Here is a 19,238-nt window from a genome sequence, read left to right on the forward strand (position 1 = left end):
CAGTCGCTTGAAATGGTGACTAGCAGCTCTAACAACCAGGTTCGACTTCCTTCTGTAAATGTTAATGGGATATTTGAAAAGATGCAGGATAGTGCCAAAGAATTTCTCAAGACCTAAAAGTTTAAACCTGTCTGGAAAGCTCTATATCCTTACTCACTCTCTCCCCAAGTTGTCTTTATGGAGGTGGTGAGTATTCTCATCAGGAATAGAGAAATTCCTCATTTGTTTTATTACCCATGTCATCAACCTGCTTCTTGCAATTGTGTCAGCCTCCCCAGGAGCAAGGGTTGTTTCTGCTTTGAATAGTCAGGCAATAGCTGACAGCTGTCATTGCCAACAGTCACATCCAGCAGCCAGTGTCTCCCATCTAGATCGATGCCCTACAGTAGTCTGTTGCATGGTTGACCCCTTCAAGGTTCGATCCCCAACAGAACCTTTTCTGGAGAAGCATTTTGTTGATAAATATGAAACAACCACCCATTATAGCATGCTTTCCAGCAGATTGAATGTATTACACATGATATTTAGTCACTTAAGTAAGGGGCCTTTTCCCCCACCACGTCTGTGGCAGTGAACAGCAAGAGCAGGGCTACTCACTAAGAAGATTCATGAAGACTCCTAAGCCTAAGACACTCTAGAAGGGCCCTGACTCATGGTCTTGTTTAGTTCTGGGCTCCTAAGGTCCTTGCACAGCCAGTCACACCACTTAAAACGGGGCAAAACTGTACGTACAGCAAGAAATATGAGTATAGAAAGGACTGGGACCATGCCAGCCTCATCGATAAATGTATCTTAGAGGTAAAGTGTGTGAAGCTGACCTTCTGCCTAATTGCCTGCCTTCATCACGCACTTAATTCATGAACTTAACTTAATAGTTCATTTGTTCAACGTCTATTTGGACAAGCAAACGTAAGCTCTGGTTTCAAGGAAAAGTAACTAAAAATCAAAAGTGTTCTTGTTATCCTGGTTATCAGTCTTGCTTTCTGAGGGTGTTATTATATGCCCAAGGTATATTCAGTATTATTTTTCTGGTTTTGAAACCTCCAGAATTTTGGTTTTATCCTTGGGGAGAAAATGGTGAAGAAGTAGGGGAGTTCAACAGCAATATGATATAGAGGACAAAGCCTGGCACAGAATTGTAGTCACTAATGAAAACACTCCCCAAGTAGCTTATTCGTGCACAGTAAAACTGAAACTGAACACTGTAATCTAAGGACACAGCTGTAACCAGTAGAGTCACAAAGACATCATTCAAATCTCTCTATAATAATAAGTAGCTGGGCTTTGAAACCTATAAAACCTATGTATGATTTGGCCTCACCTTAAGAACAGCCTGGGAGAAAGGTACCTGGTGTGTGTTTACGCAGCTCAGGTTGCCTGCTCACCTGTATCAGGCATAGCCCCTGAAAGACTCAGAAATTCGTATCACTGTATCTGATACCCTTTCTTATAGGATTCCTGACCCTATGCTTTACAGTGTGGCATTTTCAAGAGTGACTGCTTCATCCTGCAAATACGGTGAATGCTGTTATAAATCAGATGTACCAGTAGTCCCAATGTGTCTTTAAGAATCACCACTGACCTATGGAGAGATTTGCAGGCTGGATTTTCATTTACACCAGATAACCCCACTGTAACTCCAGTTTTTCAGCATTTACCTTAGCATCAGGAGAAAGTTATGCTTTGCACATCTCAGCACGTCTCTTTAAAAAGCTGTCCAGTGCTGTGTCATTGCAGTAGAGTTTGCAGCCATCAGCTCTTAAATAAACAGAACTAGAAAGGACATCAAAAGATTGCTTATTCCATCTCCACCACCTAGACAGACTCATACAGACCCAGGTCATTATTAGCAGTTGTTTGTCTAACTTGCTCTTAAAGAGTGCCTTGCTGAAGAAGCAGGCTGTCTCCCACAACTGCCTATCCTACAGTTTGTTTGTCCTATTCGGAAGGTTCTTCCTGAAGTTTAAACTGAAACTTTCTTCCTGCAATTTAATCACGTGCTTTGAGTCTTACCTCTCATGGTCACAGCAAACACATTATTCTCCTCTACTTTTCAAGTTTTTGGTATAGCTAGACATAATTGACATCATCTTATCCCTCACCCCTACCTCCGAGGGCTTCAAGCAACCCTAATTCATTTAACCTTCCCACGGTGGCTGTGCTTTCTAGACAACCCTTATTGTCTGACCGTAGGAGCTCCACAGCCAGACCACTGGTTTCCTGTCACAGACCTCAATAAAAGATGGCTGTGGAATTCCTAGTAGCTGAGAAGTGGAAGGGCATCACGTCTCTCCCAAGTGTACTCCTCTTTATACATCAGACTGTTGTTTGCCTTTTTCCACTGCAGCTTGACGTTGTTGACTTTTGCTGGGTTTGTTTACGCTAGCATGTCCTGTTCCTTGACATCCTTCGCAGCGTGATCTACATTACACGTACACTACATGTGATGTACAGCCAGAGATTCATGTTCAGGCCAATAAAATACGTCTTGGAAACATGTAGGAATGTGTTTTGTGACCTGTAAAACAGGTCACATAATGTCAGTCTGAAAAGTCAGTTCTGCTGCCACTAGCACAGACTAAAACCCTGATTAATACACTGATCTAGCACCAACAATCCAACATCACCCTGATTAAAGTTTTGCTCCTTCACCCTCTCTTGCTTTCTCTGTCTCTCTCAGACAGACTCACATCCTATTGCAAAGGTACTTGCAGTGGGCAAGCAGGCGCAGAGGCTGCCTGCTGCCTCAGGTAGCAGATGGCCACCCTCAAGGCCGGGTGTTGGGGCAGGACAGCGCCAACAGCAAGCACTGCCTGCCAGGCTGCTCTTGCACCAGGCAGTGAACCACCGCAGCTCACTGCAGCTCACTGCCCCTCTCCTTGTCACCGGGCACCTGCAGCTGCCTGGGCTTGGGGAGCACAAGGAGACACCCGGCTTTGGTTGTAGTACGTATAACTTGTTTTCAATAACCACCAGGGGAAAGGGCTAGGTACCAACCTCCTACAAGCCAGATGCGCCCCACCAGTTGCCAGGTGAAATGTGCTAATCAGGAAGGAATTGGGGTTTAGGTTTGCTTTTGAGATTGTTCCTGTACTTGCCCTTGTGTAGCATTATCCCAGTTCTACCTACTGCAAATGCAGAAGAATAAAGTCGTTATGAATGAGTGGAAAAAGAATGAAAGTAGAGAAGCCCTGAGGCAGAGCTGGATAGGTCATGCTAGGCTTTGTTTTCTATGTAATGCAGCGTTAAATTTCTCATACTGCTTTGGTGAGAAGTACCCTTTTGAGATCATATTTGAGATATTTTGGTGAGGTACCCTTTTGAGATCACAAAGAATTCACACCTTTTGGGGGTTTTGCTTCTCCTGTGTCCTGTAATAAAAGCCCTCTAGGCTGTGGTTGGTCTCTGTGTATTGGAAAAATGGTGGATGGAGCTTGGGAAGGAACAATGAAGGCTGTAACACCCCATTTAAATGGAGCAAGCAAAATCCGTAGCAATGGCAAAATCACTCCTTACGGCTGTCTCAATATATTCTAATGTTTTTAAACATTAAAATGTTCATATTTTTATTACAATAACTATGATACAATTAAAATTAAGGAGGGAGAAAAACCAGACCTAAGCTGCATGTGAACATCTGACCAAGGAAAATGATCATGCACAAGAACAAGACACATTAATCATATGGACTTATCTAACATCCAGCCAACCCCATTCATCTTTAAATGATAACTACAGTGATGATGCATAGTTCATTTCTGAAATCAAACTGCAAATTATGAAGGAGAAATCATATGGCACCTTGCTGATACATGCCCTTGTACTGAACTTAGAATACAATGTACAGAGAGATCTCTGGCTTAATTAGTTGCCCGCTCAGCTAGAGTTGGCTGCTATCTTTTTTCTCCATATGAAACCACAGAGCTTTCTTAGTACATTATTTCCACATGTGCAATATTACTATCCCTGCCCCTTGATCCAGCATTTTAATAAGCATTCATCTCTAAAATAAAAATATAAAGAAATGTCTATCCACTTACCTAAAGTATCCTTCAGCCCAGTCCTCCCTTTCCATCAGACTGAGCCAGAATAATCCCCAGTGAAATGCATAGAGTCTCCCTGGTAGGCGGCTGTTGTGAATCAGATCAAGAGGCTCTTTTTTATATGATTTTATTCCTCTTTATTAGGGATACAATTTCCCATTCTTTGCTCCAAACATATTAAAATCCCCTCTTGCTTAAGTAGCAGCGCCTAAGGTCTTGGCTGGTTTCAAGACATGAACACCCTGCCAGTGCCGGACAGATGTGTGCTACCACAGAATGGAGAACAGGATGCTGAAGTCTGAAAGTAAGAACCACCAGCTTGCACTTCCTCTGTAAGTGGTCACAGGTATTTTAACAGTGTGCATGGGTCACAAAAAAAGAAAGGAGTCAACAATTCTGCACCATTTACACATGCATCTGCATGACACTTCCAGGACTGCTCATGTAGGAAAAGACAGTATATTTACACCAATGCATACACTTAAACTCAACCTCTGGTTGATCCTACATTTTATCTAGCCTGCACCAAAACCATCTTACTAGGAATGGGTCCATAGTCTAAATACCTCATCTTCCCAATTCACTTTATTTAGACTAATATATATAATTGAATCAAAAAACCCATAATCATAGAATCATAGAATAGTTAGGGTTGGAAAGGATCTCAAGATCATCTAGTTCCAACCCCCCTGCCATGGACAGGGACACCTCACACTAAACCATCTCACCCAAGGCTTCATCCAACCTGGCCTTGAACACAGCCAGGGATGAAGCATTCACAACCTCCCTGGGCAACCGATTCCAGTGTCTCACCACCCTAGCAGGAAAGAATTTCCTCCTTATATCCAATCTAAACTTCCCCTGTTTAAGTTTTAACCCGTTACCCCTTGTCCTGTCACTACAGTCCCTGATGAAGAGTCCCTCCCCAGCATCCCTATAGGCCCCCTTCAGATACTGGAAGGCTGCTATGAGGTCTCCACGCAGCCTTCTCTTCTCCAGGCTGAACAGCCCCTAACTTCCTCAGCCTGTCTTCATACGGGAGGTGTTCCAGTCCCCTGATCATCCTCGTGGCCCTCCTCTGGACTTGTTCCAGCAGTTCCATGTCCTTTTTATGTTGAGGACACCAGAACTGCACACAATACTCCAGGTGAGGTCTCACAAGAGCAGAGTAGAGGGGCAGGATCACCTCCTTTGACCTGCTGGTCACGCTCCTTTTGATGCAGCCCAGGATACGGTTGGCTTTCTGTGCTGCGAGTGCACACTGAAGCCAGCTCATGTTCATTTTCTCATCGACCAGCACCCCCAAGTCCTTCTCCGCAGGGCTGCTCTGAATCTCTTCTTGGCCCAACCTGTAGCTGTGCCTGGGATTGCCCCGACCCAGGTGTAGGACCTTGCACTTGGCATGGTTGAACTTCATAAGGTTGGCATCAGCCCACCTCACAAGCGTGTCAAGGTCCCTCAGGATGGCATCCCTTCCCTCCAGCGTACCAACCGGACCACACAGCTTGGTGTCATCGGCAAACTTGCTGAGGGCGCACTCAATCCCACTGTCCATGTCACTGACAAAGATGTTGAACAAGACCGGTCCCAACACCGATCCCTGAGAGACACCACTCATTACTGGTCTCCAGCCGGACATTGAGCCATTGACCACAACTCTTTGTGTGCGGCCATCCAGCCAGTTCTTTATTCACCAAGTGGTCCATCCATCAAATTGATGTCTCTCCAATTTAGAGACAAGGATGCCATGTGGGACAGTGTTGAACGCTTTGCACAAGTCCAGGTAGATGACATCAACTGCTCTGCCCCTGTTCGTCAGCTCTGTAGCTCCATCGTAGAAGGCCACCAAATGGGTCAGGCAGGATTTCCTCTTAGTGAAGCCATGCTGGCTGTCACCAAGCCCCTTGTTGTTTTTCATGTGCCTTAGCATGCCTTCCAGGAGAATGTGCTCCAAGATTTTGCCAGGCACACAGATGAGACTGACTGGTCTGTAATTCCCTGGGTCATCCATTTTCCCCTTCTTGAAAATGGGGGTTATATTTCCCTTTTTACAGTTTTCCTTTTTTCCATGATTTTATTGACAGAGAAAAGTTGATTTAAGCTATTCCACGTTACATTTATACTATCTCTTTTTGTTCATATGTAGCACAAAAATATTTTAAAACTACACAATTATTGACAAAATTGAAATTAACATTTCCTTATAAGTGACTCAGTATAGAGACCACAGTAGCAAGTACCTCTTATCAGACTGCAAAATTAACTTCCTGTTATCTACCACTCTGCAAATTTTAAACCATCTGAAAATTTAACTGTATATGAATTTCTTCTAATAATAAAGTATACTGAATGACATTGTAGTAAACTCGGTGGTCTTCCCTTTTTTTATATGCTTTCATGAACAGCAAATCAGTTTTATTTGATTCTCAATGACCATAATGAAAGTGTTGGCCTAGAAGACACACTTCTAGGCTTATTAATCAGTTCATATATCAACTGCAAGATTATGGCAGACAATAGTGCATATAATTACATAAAATATGCTATAAGGTAAAACTACAAAACAGTCCTTGTAGTCAGCTTGGAAGGAATCAGCAGTATGAATTTCATAAAGGACCTATAATTGAAGGCAAATGAAGAAAATAAAACAGGATACCAAAAGGAATAAACTATCTAAAATACAAGATAAAAACTAAATGTAAATTGCCAGTAGGAATATAAGCACAAAGCAAGTTTTGCACCTAAATCAGTCTATTTTGCTATGCAACTGTTTGTTCAAGTGCTTGCTATGGCATTAGGAAGTAGAGCCAATGATAGGTATCTGGATCCAGATAAATAGGAGTGGCGGGGACTCTGACAAGTTATGTTCATTCCCCAGGCAGGAATTACAACAGCTCCCCCATGAACTCCTGCACTTTCTTATATCCGCCTTTGTCAGTCTCCTACTGCAGCAGAGACATTTCTAGCTCATTTGTACCTAACTGCTAAAAAGCCTCACTATCAGGCTTTGTCCAGCTAGAACTGTTGGATTTTGTATCTTAGGCTTCCATATTGTTTAACCTACAAGCTATTTTCAGAAACTTAAGTATCCAAGATCCTTTGACTCTTTTCATTAATACCCACACTAACTGCCCCTTGCTGCTGTTTAAATCTCTTTACTATTTTTACTATTATCATAATCTCTACAATAACTGTTATTGCATTAATCTCTGCTGTCTCTTCTCTAGATTATACCACTGCTTTCTTTAACCCCTTCCTCACACATCTCATCCATGAGGTCCCTGATTGTTTTGGCTGCTCTTTTATCAGGAGCCGCATGTCCCTGGAATGCTGTGCCCATGCAGGAGCAGCTACTCCAGCTGAGATTGCAGCACTATTGGATGGAGAAAGCACTGCTTCTCAGACAGCACTCCTGTTTACACAACCCAGTGTGTTTGTCTCTTTTGCAATAGCTTGGCCTGTGTTCAGTCATCCATTCGCATCCTGGTTTTTCTTCAGCAGAATTTCTACCTTGTTAATCATTCCCCAGCCTACATCTGTGTAGGTCAGCACTGTGTTTCCTGAGCACAGGGCTTTTTGCTCTTATCTCTGTTCAAGTGGAAGTTCTATTTTAAGAGCATTTCTGCATTTTGTCAAGGGCAACTTGAATTCTGGTCTCTGGAGTGCTGGAAGTCCACCCAGTCTGTTGCTGCTTGCAAATTTAATAAGGCTCTTTTCTAGCTTTCCAAACAGGACCCCAACAAACCACCATGAAACCTGACTGAACGCAACTTTCCTTTCTGGGACTTCAGAAGATAATCCTTCCTCTACTGCAACAAACAGTCAGTTATTTTAAGGCTTTCGTAGCCCAAATGAGGATGATAAGCAAGCAGCAGTTCCGTCCAGGGATCCTTGCACCAGAAGGACTTAGGGACTGTATTACAGTAGCTAAACGCAGGAACACATCCAGCCCCATCAAGAAACCAGCAGAGGATCCTTCCAAAGCATGAAGATTTAGCTTCGCAATACTCTTTTTTCATTAAATTTATTCCTAATCTCTCACAGTTCAAGTCTATCTTAAACTATGATGCATGAGGTTTTAACTTCTCCTTTGCCCAGGTAAGTACAGCTGTACTCAGTCACAGTATGCTTGGGGGTAAAACCAATCCTGGAAGTCATGACTGGCTACACTTCCATGTGTAGAAAAGGTGGTCACTGTATGAAACAGCTCCATGTCTCACAGGGCACGTCCTGCTCAGGAGCTGGTCTACCTCTGGCAGAGTCCCAGGACTTTCTATATCATTCCAGGATTTGGATCATTCCCAAGAGAAGCCAAAGAGTGCACTGCTAGTGCATAACTAACCCTTTTTTCCCCTTACAGGTACAGCTCTTCTCTCTCTCTCAAACTTTTGGAGCTTGATGATTTTTGCGGTATTTTCACGAGGATATCACACTCCTTAGGCTCCCTCAATAGCAGAAGCACGATCAGTAAGAAAATAAATCAGAAAATAATTTAGGTGCTCTGACTTACCCTTTTCAGAAATTCATCTCCTTCCATCAATTATTTAGACAGTATAGGGAGATTCACCTCCTCAGTTACTCCCCTAAGGTCACAGTCCTGTCACCCCTCAGGACTGTGCTGTGCTGTGTTTACTGGGGGTCACTAGCAAACCGCTAGTGGCAAGCAGTAAACTCAAATGAAAGGAATCAAAGGGAAAACAAGAAAAGGATGATTTGCAGAGCATGCAAAGCCTGCAAACAGCATTCACCATTTTATATTATTTCAAACGTATATTCTCCACATTCAGCAGTGAGACTGCTGCAGCTCTCATTGCCATTAAAGACTACAACTTCTCCGTCCTTAAGTCCCCTCTCCCTAATGGGGAGAAAGGAGACAGAAAGGGAGCAAGAACAAATGGCAGACATTAGGCAAGTGCCTTGAGAGTAAGAAAAAACATTTTTAGAAACCATAAAAACCACAAAACCATACTCCATTTTGGGAATTGCTTTTCTATTAAAGGAATATCAGCAGAAGTTATTTGTTGAGGATAACAACATACAACTAAAACATGGCAATAAGATAAGCAGAGTATTTTTATTGCTTTATTATTTTCTCACACTGGGCAAAATAAAATATAAACCCATAAACCTGCAGCTCTTAAAGCAGTTACACATATGGGAGGAAAGAGGCAAGAAACAAGACTGAAACATTCTGTATCTATCTTTTGTCATCTGCTGCCATCTGAAAATAGGTGGGTGTATTTTCTGTAAGGGCTGGATATTGCAGGGAGTGCTTGAGGTGAGCAAAACAAATTATAGGATGGGGTTTTTTTCCAAGCTAATACAGTAATTTTATTGCAGTGGATTATTGATCTGCACAGCTAAGGTTCTTTAAATTCTATCAAAGTAAAATATTTCGAAATTTATACTTCTCGGCTTTACTGTGTTTCCCCGTAAAAGGATATTATTGGAATATACAGTGATAGACACTATTGCAACAAACCTGTACCAATGCAGGAAAAGGTACACTTTACCTAGACTGCAAAAGGCTTGCAATCTCACTAGAAGGGAAGGAACAACAGCAGTCACACACAGTCAGAGGACACAAGAAACTGCAAGATGTTGGTCATCGCAGTGGCTCTCAGCTCCATGGGAGCATAAGGCTTGTCCGTCAGTGCTCACGCATACCACCACATGAAAAATCCCAGCATAGAAGACCTGCTGGTGGGCTTTGCCAGTACTGATCTGCCTGGGACGCAATTTGTTTTCTTTATAGTAGCCCACATGGTGCTGTGTTTCAGGTTTATGACCAAAACACTGGAGATAATACACCAATGTTTTAGCTGCACTAAGGCCTTCTCCACTCCTCACATTGTCCTAGAGAGTAGGCTGAGCGTGAGCAAGAGGCTGAGAGAGGACACAGCTGGGATGGTTGACTCACACTGACAAAAAGGATGTCCCATAGCATATAATGTCATGCTCAGCAATAAAACTGGAGGTACTTTCTGAAGGAGCTGTTGTTCAGACACTGGCTTGGTAGCAGTGTGCTGGTGGGGGGTGGTCAGTGACTGCTTCTGCGTCACTTGCTTTTGCTTTTTACTTTCCCCTTCCCCTATTTAGCTGTTTTTAACTCCACCCATGAGAGTTTTTATCTCTTTACACACCTGGCTCTCTCCCCCATCCTGCTGGAGGTGGGAAGTGAATGAGAAGCTTGTGGGTGCTTCATTGCTGGTTGACGTCAACTCAGGAAAGCAGTGATACAGCTTTGTAAGTGCATATAAAAGCACACAAAGTGTCATGCATGTCTCAACCCCTGGGGTATGCCACCAGTGACTGCTCTGCGGATGAGCGTTGTGCTGCTGGTCACAATCCTTTCATTCCAGCTGTTCAGCCAGTTTTCAGCCCACCTCAGCGCCAACCCATTTAGCTCATACTTTATCACTTTATCTATGAGTATGTTGTGAGAGAATGCCTTATTAAGTCTATATAAACATCCTCAGTTTCTCCTCATCCATGCAGACAATCCTCTCATCAGAGAGCTATCAGTTTGGTTAAATAGTATTTCAGTTTCATCAGTCTGTGCTGACAAATCCCAAGTGTCCTTTATCCACCCTGAGTTTGAGTTCATAGTTATTTATCCCTAAGTGAGACTGAAAAGGATTTTAGTCTTGACAAGCAACAAAAGATCTGAGGGAAAGGGCAGATCTGTGAGACATCAGCACAGAGATGTTTGCTGGGCTCATGGGTGGAATCACTGAGAGGTCATGGTAAAAGAGGTGAGCAAGGCTGAGCAGATACTGACTTTAAAACTGGAACAGGCCAGGAAGCTCTTCCAAGGGCAGGCAGAAGGAAAGGCAAGAGAATTATGAGAATGAAGAAAAGGTAGTGTCCTGCAGGCCAAACTTCTAGAGCTTGAAAAATGACAGTGAAAAGAGAAGTTCACCTGAAAAAAATACTCTGCACATGAATTCAATTATGCTTTTTTATAAAACACTTTGGCATAAAGATTCCTTGGAGCTCTTTTACTGCCACTTCAGACTCCAGACAGCAATAGGCTCTGTATCTGAAAGGTTTGCTCCTGTTCACAGAAACAGCACAGGTCCCGAAGTTCTCCATGAACACAAGGGGCCTACCTGAAGTGAGTTCATCACATAGGACTATTTATGCTACTTCTGTTAAAGATAACAGCAAAGCTTCCAATAACTTCATGCTGAATAAAACAGTATGCTTCTAAAATGAGGAGACCCCCAGTTCTGAAAGTCCCAGACAATGATCTGCAGGGTGATGGTCAGCAGTCTGATGATGGAAACCACCACTGCAACCACTTCAGATTATGAGCTTTGAAACACAGATGAGGAGTCTCTAAAATGTGCTGAGGGTGGGCAGCTGTCAACAGTCTACAGAAACTGTGATTTACCACAGGTAGCTGTATTGTTAAACAAGCAAATACTAGACATACATTAATAAAAAACATCTTTAACAGAATTCAAAAACAGCTACTGCAAACTTTATTGGAAGAAAAATAAATCAATGACAATCTTCCAAAATCCTGTGAAACAGTTTAGTTCCTTAACATTTGTTTTATTTCTTGAAAAGGCAGAAGAAACTTGTATAGCTGACATGTTAGTTCACCTCTGTTTCCTCAAAACAGCTCATAAAAGCATTATTTTTCTACCATTTCTGATTTTATCAAAAGTGGAAATGCGTATGATTATCCTCAACTAGATCAAAATGAGTATATGATAACATTTCAATGCAGCCAAGAACTTTAGTTCAAATTGCTTGAGGCCTGACATGGAAAAGGAGAGACACAATAGACAGTAAAATAGGTAATGTACGGTACATTACACCTGCTTATACGATGCTTCCTTTGAGCCAGTGTTTTTTATATTTTCTTCTTCATATTAGTATCCCACCCAACCTAACATTACTAAACACCACAACAAAAGTATCAATTAATAGTATGACATCGTAAGATCATCATAAGGCCAATGAAGTTTTCGGATAATCACTGAAAATACAGAAACAAAATGTATGATCTGAAATTAAGGAGAATTCTTAACACTGGGGTTCTGGTGACTCAAATGCAGCACATAAGCAATCAATGCTCACTCACATCTGAAAATAATGAGTTATCTATTGGAAAAAAAGAAAAATCACTGGTTTGATGTAATACAGCACACTGTCAGACTTTATTGCATAGAATAGCATTAGTGCAATGATATTTCCAAGAGGCACACAAAAATACAATAAACAGAATAAGAAATAACACTGCAGTCGAATATTTTGACATGGGGAAAAGGAGAAACTAATAAAACTCAAAAGACCAGATCACTGAACTGCTGTTATATTTTATGGATAAATTACTAGTGAAAACATTTAATTCCAAAATTTTCTACATATTTAGAGGACTAAACCCATGAAGATGGTTCACTGAATAAAGATTTATAGTAGAAGAAAGGCTGTAACAGAAATATTATTGCCCATTAGAATTAAAATTACTCAGTGCTTGAGATAGAACATCAATGCCATTGGGCACCAGCTGTTTTCCAAACACGTATAGAAATTTTTCCCAACATCCTGAAAAACAGAACGTCACACAATGTTGTTAGTTTGGGCACTTTGTGAAAATCTTGTATGTTTTTAATGGCAATGTAGTAGATTGGAGCCTACGTATATACATATGCTTTCTACACGAATCTGCTTAAACCAAATAGGACCTTGGCTCTTCTGTTTCTCCTGCACTAGTGTGGCCACTTCCCCCTTTCACCACACGCCACTGATGTGCACAACCCACAAGCTCCTGCTTGTGAAGTACTTGGGAGAATGCCAGTGTCACTCTAGGAACCCAATCAGCCATCGAGCTGGCCCAGCATGCAGGCTCCGAAGTGCTGTAAACCTGTTAGGCAGCACTCATCCCCTATTCTGTACAACAGCATTTTGTATGGAAGGTTTCTAGATGACCCCCACAGTGAAACCTGTGGAAAAAACCTCTAAGATCATGGATAGCAGCAAATGCAGAAGCTGGGGGGAGATCCTTCAAAATCCATTATGGTTTTGTTTTAAACTCAATGCTAAATCATAAAATCACAGAATCATAGAACAGTTTGGGTTGGAAGGGACCTTCAAATGTCATCTAGTCCAACCCTCCTGCCATGAGCTGGGACATCTTCCACCAGATCAGGCTGCAAGTCCAACCTGGCCTTGAATGTCTCCAGAAACGGAGCAGCCACTGCTGCTCTGGGCAATGTGTTCTGGTGTTTCACCACCCTCATCATGAAAGATGTCTTTCTTATGTCTATACATGAATGCAAAACAGTCTTTGCATCAAACTAGCTAAAAAGTGATATGTAAGGTACCTTATGAATAACAGCAAAGTAAAAGCAGAAGAAATCCGTTTGTGGCGGATGTCTGCATGCAGTCTGTCCCCATATAAACCCTTCTCAGGAAAGCCTTTGACCCAGTTGAAGGCCAGAGCTCTATAATCAGGTTGTACCTAGTAAAAAAGGTACAAGTGCTGAACCTGGAGCTTATAAAACTGTTTTGGGTCTAGTTTATAGACTTAAGGAAACTGAGTCCAATAGCATTTTTGCATCTTAGGATCAAAGAATCATAGAATAGTTAGGGTTGGAAAGCACCTTAAGATCATCTTAGTTCCAATCCCCCCTGCCGTGGGCAGGGACACCTCACACTAAACCACGTCACCCAAGGCTCTCTCCAGCCTGGCCTTGAACACCGCCAGGATGGAGCATTCACAACTTCCTTGGGCAACCCATTCCAGTGCCTCACCACCCTAACAGTAAAGAACTTCTTCCTTATATCTAATCTAAACTTCCCCTGTTTAAGTTTTAACTGATTACCCCTTGTCCTATCACTACAGTCCCTAATGAAGAGCCCCTCTCCAGCATCCCTGTAGGCCCCCTTCAGATACTGGAAGGCTGCTATGAGGTCTCCACGCAGCCTTCTTTTCTGCAGGCTGAACAGCCCCAAATTCCTCAGCCTGTCTTCATACGGGAGGTGCTCCAGTCCCCTGATCATCCTCGTGACCCTCCTCTGGACTTGTTCCAACAGTTCCAAGTCCTTTTTATGTTAAGGACACCAGAACTGTCCACAATAATCCAGGTGAGGTCTCATAATATACGATATAAATAAATGACTATTTCTTACTGATTTAACAACATATTAATGGCACTGTGCAGACCGTGTGCATTGACAGCATGTGGATGATAGGGGCACGGGGTGCAACAGAGCATACTCAAATTTCAAAGAAACAGCAACCACAGAAATGTTTAGGCAACTCAACATGAAGGCTCTATCACTTTTCCTGACTGCTTTTAGCACCACTCCTTAAAGCTCCTTGAAGACCTTGCTCCTAACAAATTCGTACATAATTTCTGCTAACAGATTTTCTAGTAACTTCAGTGGGAGCATGGCCTCTCTAACATCAAAAATAAACTTTACAGAGCAAGGAGAAAAATATATATGCTGAGCTTTTCTCTAAAGATTCCTATATAATGATGAGGAAACAAAATAAGCCATATTCCCTTTCCTCACTTCTATTCGCTGCCAACACACAATACAATATTTGTCCTCTGCAACCCATTCGAAGCACTAGCCACAACTGCAAAATTACTGAAGGCATCAGTATAGGAATGTGAAAGGCCACCTGGTGTAAGCATTTATTTAAAGTCATACAATGTAGAACTGTTCCTTAGAAATAGCTTGGTACAGAGGCAGATTTTTGATGTCTGTAATAATATGCCTGCTTTATAGAAAAAGGTAAAATAAAAGAGGATATTTGCTCACTGACTCCAACAATTTACATGACATGGTGCATTATGACTGATGCTTCTCAGTAGCACGTGTGAGGCAGCCGAAAATCATTTAAAAACATCTGTGGTTTGTCTCAAAAACAGATGTAGGGGAATACTAATAAAAGCTGCTCTGTCTGAAATTAGGCTGAGCAGTTTAAATCCACTTTTCTGAAAGATATTCAGGAAGCTGGGACTGCCTGCAAAATAAAACTAGTTTATCCCTACTGTCTACTGCAAAGGAGCAGTTTATCTCCAGTACATCTTGTCTAGAAAATAAGCCTTTTCATCCCAACATTAATCAGGTATTAATGTCTCTTTGAGAAGCTTTACGTATAGTAAAAAACAAAAGTATGTTAGCTCTGGGTTCTTGAAGTTATATTAAATGAAGGCAAACATGTCAAGGTGCCCAAAGGCAACAGACCTGCTTTTGTAGGTCACCAAGAAATCAAACCCAGAGCACAATACATGCCAGCTTATAGTGTTTTCCAGATCTCACACTTGGCACAATTCAATCTATGCTCCCATATATGAGCAAAGGATTTGAAACACAAACATTTGTTTCAGTTTGTATCTTAGTTTCTATTTGCTCTGGACGTATGTAACCAAGGCCATGACTTACAGAGAGGTCAGATCCTGCATCGTGTTGACTAAGGAGTGCTTTGGATTTCACTAAGTATAGTATTACTTCATGTGGGTCAGAACAGCACAGGCACTCATGTTAAGGCACTCATGTTAATCAACTATTCAAGGGACTAGACCAAAAGTGCATCAAATACAAGTAAAAAGCGTAAGTTGACTATAAAGAACCAGGCCTAAGCTCTGCCAGAGAGTCAGAACAGAACCTCATGTTTGTGAAAAACATTTTAAATTCTAAATACAGCTAAAGTAAAACAAATAACCCCACTTAAACTAGTTTTGCAGTTAAAAACCTATACCTCGGTATTAGAAGGCACTCAGTTCAGGAACTTCAGGCCTCTCCCATACTACCATGCACTAATTTCCTTTGTGAAAAAAAGTATAGATGAGCATAAAATACAAAAATATACATTTTAAGTGGTAGCAAAATGTAGATAAAAATTAGAAAATGCTCAAGAAAAGTGATTGCCATATTATTACATGTGCACACATACACACTCCGTCTCAAAATGGTAGGAAAGAAAGGGAATAATTAGCCTTAAAATTTCTACCTGTTAGTTGGCATGACAGCTATTAACTTCATTTTAGTAACTAGGAATGTTATCAGCTTGGTTTCCTTGTCAAAAAGAAGTAAGCATTAGCTATCATAGGCAGTTTTCCAGAAGGAACTGCCAGACAGGAAAGATATTCATGCACTCACTCAGGAGAAAAGCTCCAAACTCCTATATTTCCATATTTACAGAGACCTGTAATTCTCCCCATGTGCAAAAAGCCAGTTTGGGTGTAGAAGTGCCCACTGCTCTTCACCAGCACCCTCATCCACCCCACTTCAGCAAAACACTAAAGCATACAAGGTTGTGCTTAAAATTAAACGAGCATGTCAGTTCTTTTGCTGGGCTGAATGTGTGTGCAGCCCATGCCTCATAAAAGCCTTCTCCACCAACCAACAAGTGGAGTTGCATGCACAGATGGCATTCAGGGCCAACCAGCCGAAATGACATAGGCAGCAGTAAACAGCTGTTCAGGGTTACAGCACTTAAATCATTGACAAGATGACACTGCGAACTCAAGACATACATGATGCCCCAGAGTGATGTTTTTAGAAGACTTTCAAAAATCAGAAAAGGATCCAACCAACCTTCATCCTGCTGGCCATATATATGCCGGCAGATACCAGCATTTTCCCGTGGAAAGAGAATTAGGTTTGTTTCTGAATACCCTGGAAAAAATGAAGTCTCAAACATAGACTCCATCTTTGATACATTTACAGTAAAAGCCCTTCAGAGTAAAATGCATGAGAACATCCCGAGACCTTATCTTCCAACATGATCAGCTTATGAATTGGTAAAAAATCCACTCAGCTTCTCTGTAATGATAAAAAAAAGACTGATAATTATCTGGGGCATTCAGCAGTTTATGAATGCAGCGCTTTTTGGCTCTTGTGTCTGCTGTGAAGCCAGCTTCCTTTATTTTTCATATTATTCCCTATGAGAGCGTATGGTGAAACTCAATATTCAAAGTTAAGTGTCATGTCTGCAGAAGAGAACAAAGTGAGCTCTGATACTAAGCTCCCAGCACCCTGCTTACCAACAACCCAACGGAGAAGCAAACAGTGTTTCAGATAAGCATGGTAAACTTAACATACATCCCTAAAAACAAAAAAGCACAATGGAAAGCAGGGGTAAAGGGAGTGGAGGCATGGAGCTAGGTTTGTATTTTCTCAGACTGCTTTCTCAGTAATTCTGTGCTTCTTCAGAAAATAACTTCAGTATGAAACTAACACTTGGAAAGTTTTTCCAGCAGACACTTAACGAAGTTTTCTGGCACAGCCAGAAATTTACTATATGGGCCAGCCCAGCTCTTCCTGAAGACAGCAGGAGTTTGGTCACTGTAATCACTAAAGATGGGCTGGTATCTGAACATAAAATTTTCTTTGGATAATTTACGGAAACCTTAGATGTGTAACATAATCTGTTTCCTTTTTACAGCACACAGCTGTACAGCAAGTTTACATGAAGGACAAACAGTAGACAGAACAAGGAGTCCAATGAAGAGTGCTGAAGCAAGGCTGCAGAACTATCTCGGTGGCAAAGACTACAATCGCTTTCACAGAAGTCACAAAAGGTTATACTCTGCATTACTTCTGAATTGTAGCTTCTCACCGCTCTTCTTCCTGTTCAGAAAAGTTAGTTAACATTAGTTAATGAACTCAGAACTGACGAACAAATCAGCTTCACAAAGCAAGCATTTTAACAGATGCACTAAACCCTAATGCAGACCTCATCATACATTGCAAAATAATTCCCAGAGTGGGTGTTTAAGTCTAGGCATTAATCTTTGCTCTTCTCCCAAAACATCAAAATATTCTCAATATATTCACGCAAATGCCTAGTGAAAGGCACACTTTCGTAGACTCAATCTCAGCTGTTAGACCCAATTTGTTCACAAACCTCAAACATTTTAAAAAGGAATTTTCCCCTACTTGCACAGCAACCTCATGACAAAGGAAATCAGATGCTTCACCTGGCAGGTTACAGGCTATGACATTTAAGAGATAGGTCTCTCATAACTGAAGCTTTCTCTCACTATCATTTTTGGAAGCATTAGGTTCCTGAATCCGGGACTGCCAGCTTTACCTAGATCCTCCTGCTCCTGTGTCTTGCTCCCCCACTGCCTGAAGGGTTGCGACACAGCCTAACAGTCTAGAAGCCTGGAAAGCTGTATTTATGTCAAAAAAATCAATGCATGGTAAATGCTCACAGAACAAGCTTTTGCAATTTCATTCCCATAGTGGGCTTAATTTTGGTTTGAAGGTTTTCATTTCAGCTAGGGACACTGCAATTTCTCTTTTTATCGTTGGTATTTTTTTACTGAAATGATATTTAGTTTCCTTTCAAGATATTAAAAAAAAAAAGTGTACTTTTACAAGCCAAAATGTTTCCCCAACAGTGACACCCAACTAGCTCTGAACAAAATCAGGTAAGAGAAGCAGCAGTCATTTCAATGTGTTTAGTAGCTGCGCATATTAATCCTGGCAGATCTCCTTGCAGGCACTGTTGTACTGGCATCCAAGCCAGTTCTTTATACCTATGCCAGTTGTAATACCTGCCACAAAGACATAACTTTTCTGGTAAATGCCAGAGCACAAGGACTCCTCAGACATCTCCTAACTCATGAATCAAACTGACACTACAACATAAAATATACATCTGCAGCTTGTGTCGCCAACTGCAAAAGTAATGAAAAAGAAATAGATTCAAATAAAAGCATATTCCTGCATCAGATAGGAAGGAGATCTCTCAGAAGCACTCAGTCATGGCATGAGTATATTTATTGACCAATAACATGTCTACACACACTGTAATAGGAATGGTGCCTTGTAAAGGAATATTTGAAGCAATCTTTTTCTTAAAGCCAAAGCTTTCTATTGCAGCTAATGACTAATTATGTCATACAGATTTTAGTCCTTAAGGATATTAGGTTGGGCCTGAAGGATATTAATTCCTTAAGGATATTAAGGTTGGGCAGAGAAGAAATTCAGAGCAGCCCCGCAGAGAAGGACATGGGGGTGCTGGTCGATGAGAAACTTAACATGAGCCAGCAGTGTGTGCTCGCAGCCCAGAAAGCCAACCGTATCCTGGGCTGCATCAAAGGAGCATGACCAACAGGTCAAAGGAGGTGATCCTGCCCTCCTGAGTGATCTGCTTTCATGAGATCTCACTTGGAATACTGTGTACAGTTCTGGTGTCCTCAACATAAAAAGGAC

At 41.7% G+C, this 19,238-nt stretch overlaps 1 protein-coding gene across 1 annotated transcript in view; it reads right to left on the reverse strand.

Moving 5' to 3' along the window:
* Window positions 1-11,507: 11,507 nt before the first annotated feature.
* CD109 (CD109 molecule) overlaps window positions 11,508-19,238 on the reverse strand; it is an 82,380-nt gene continuing 74,649 nt past the window's right edge. The window contains exon 33 of the mRNA XM_065681417.1: window positions 11,508-17,645. Within this exon, the coding sequence (XP_065537489.1) occupies window positions 17,455-17,645 (191 nt within the window). The 3' untranslated portion in view covers window positions 11,508-17,454. The remainder of the gene's footprint in view (window positions 17,646-19,238) is intronic.

The sequence above is a fragment of the Lathamus discolor genome, chromosome 5, assembly GCF_037157495.1.
Source record: "Lathamus discolor isolate bLatDis1 chromosome 5, bLatDis1.hap1, whole genome shotgun sequence".
Lineage (NCBI taxonomy): Eukaryota > Metazoa > Chordata > Aves > Psittaciformes > Psittacidae > Lathamus > Lathamus discolor.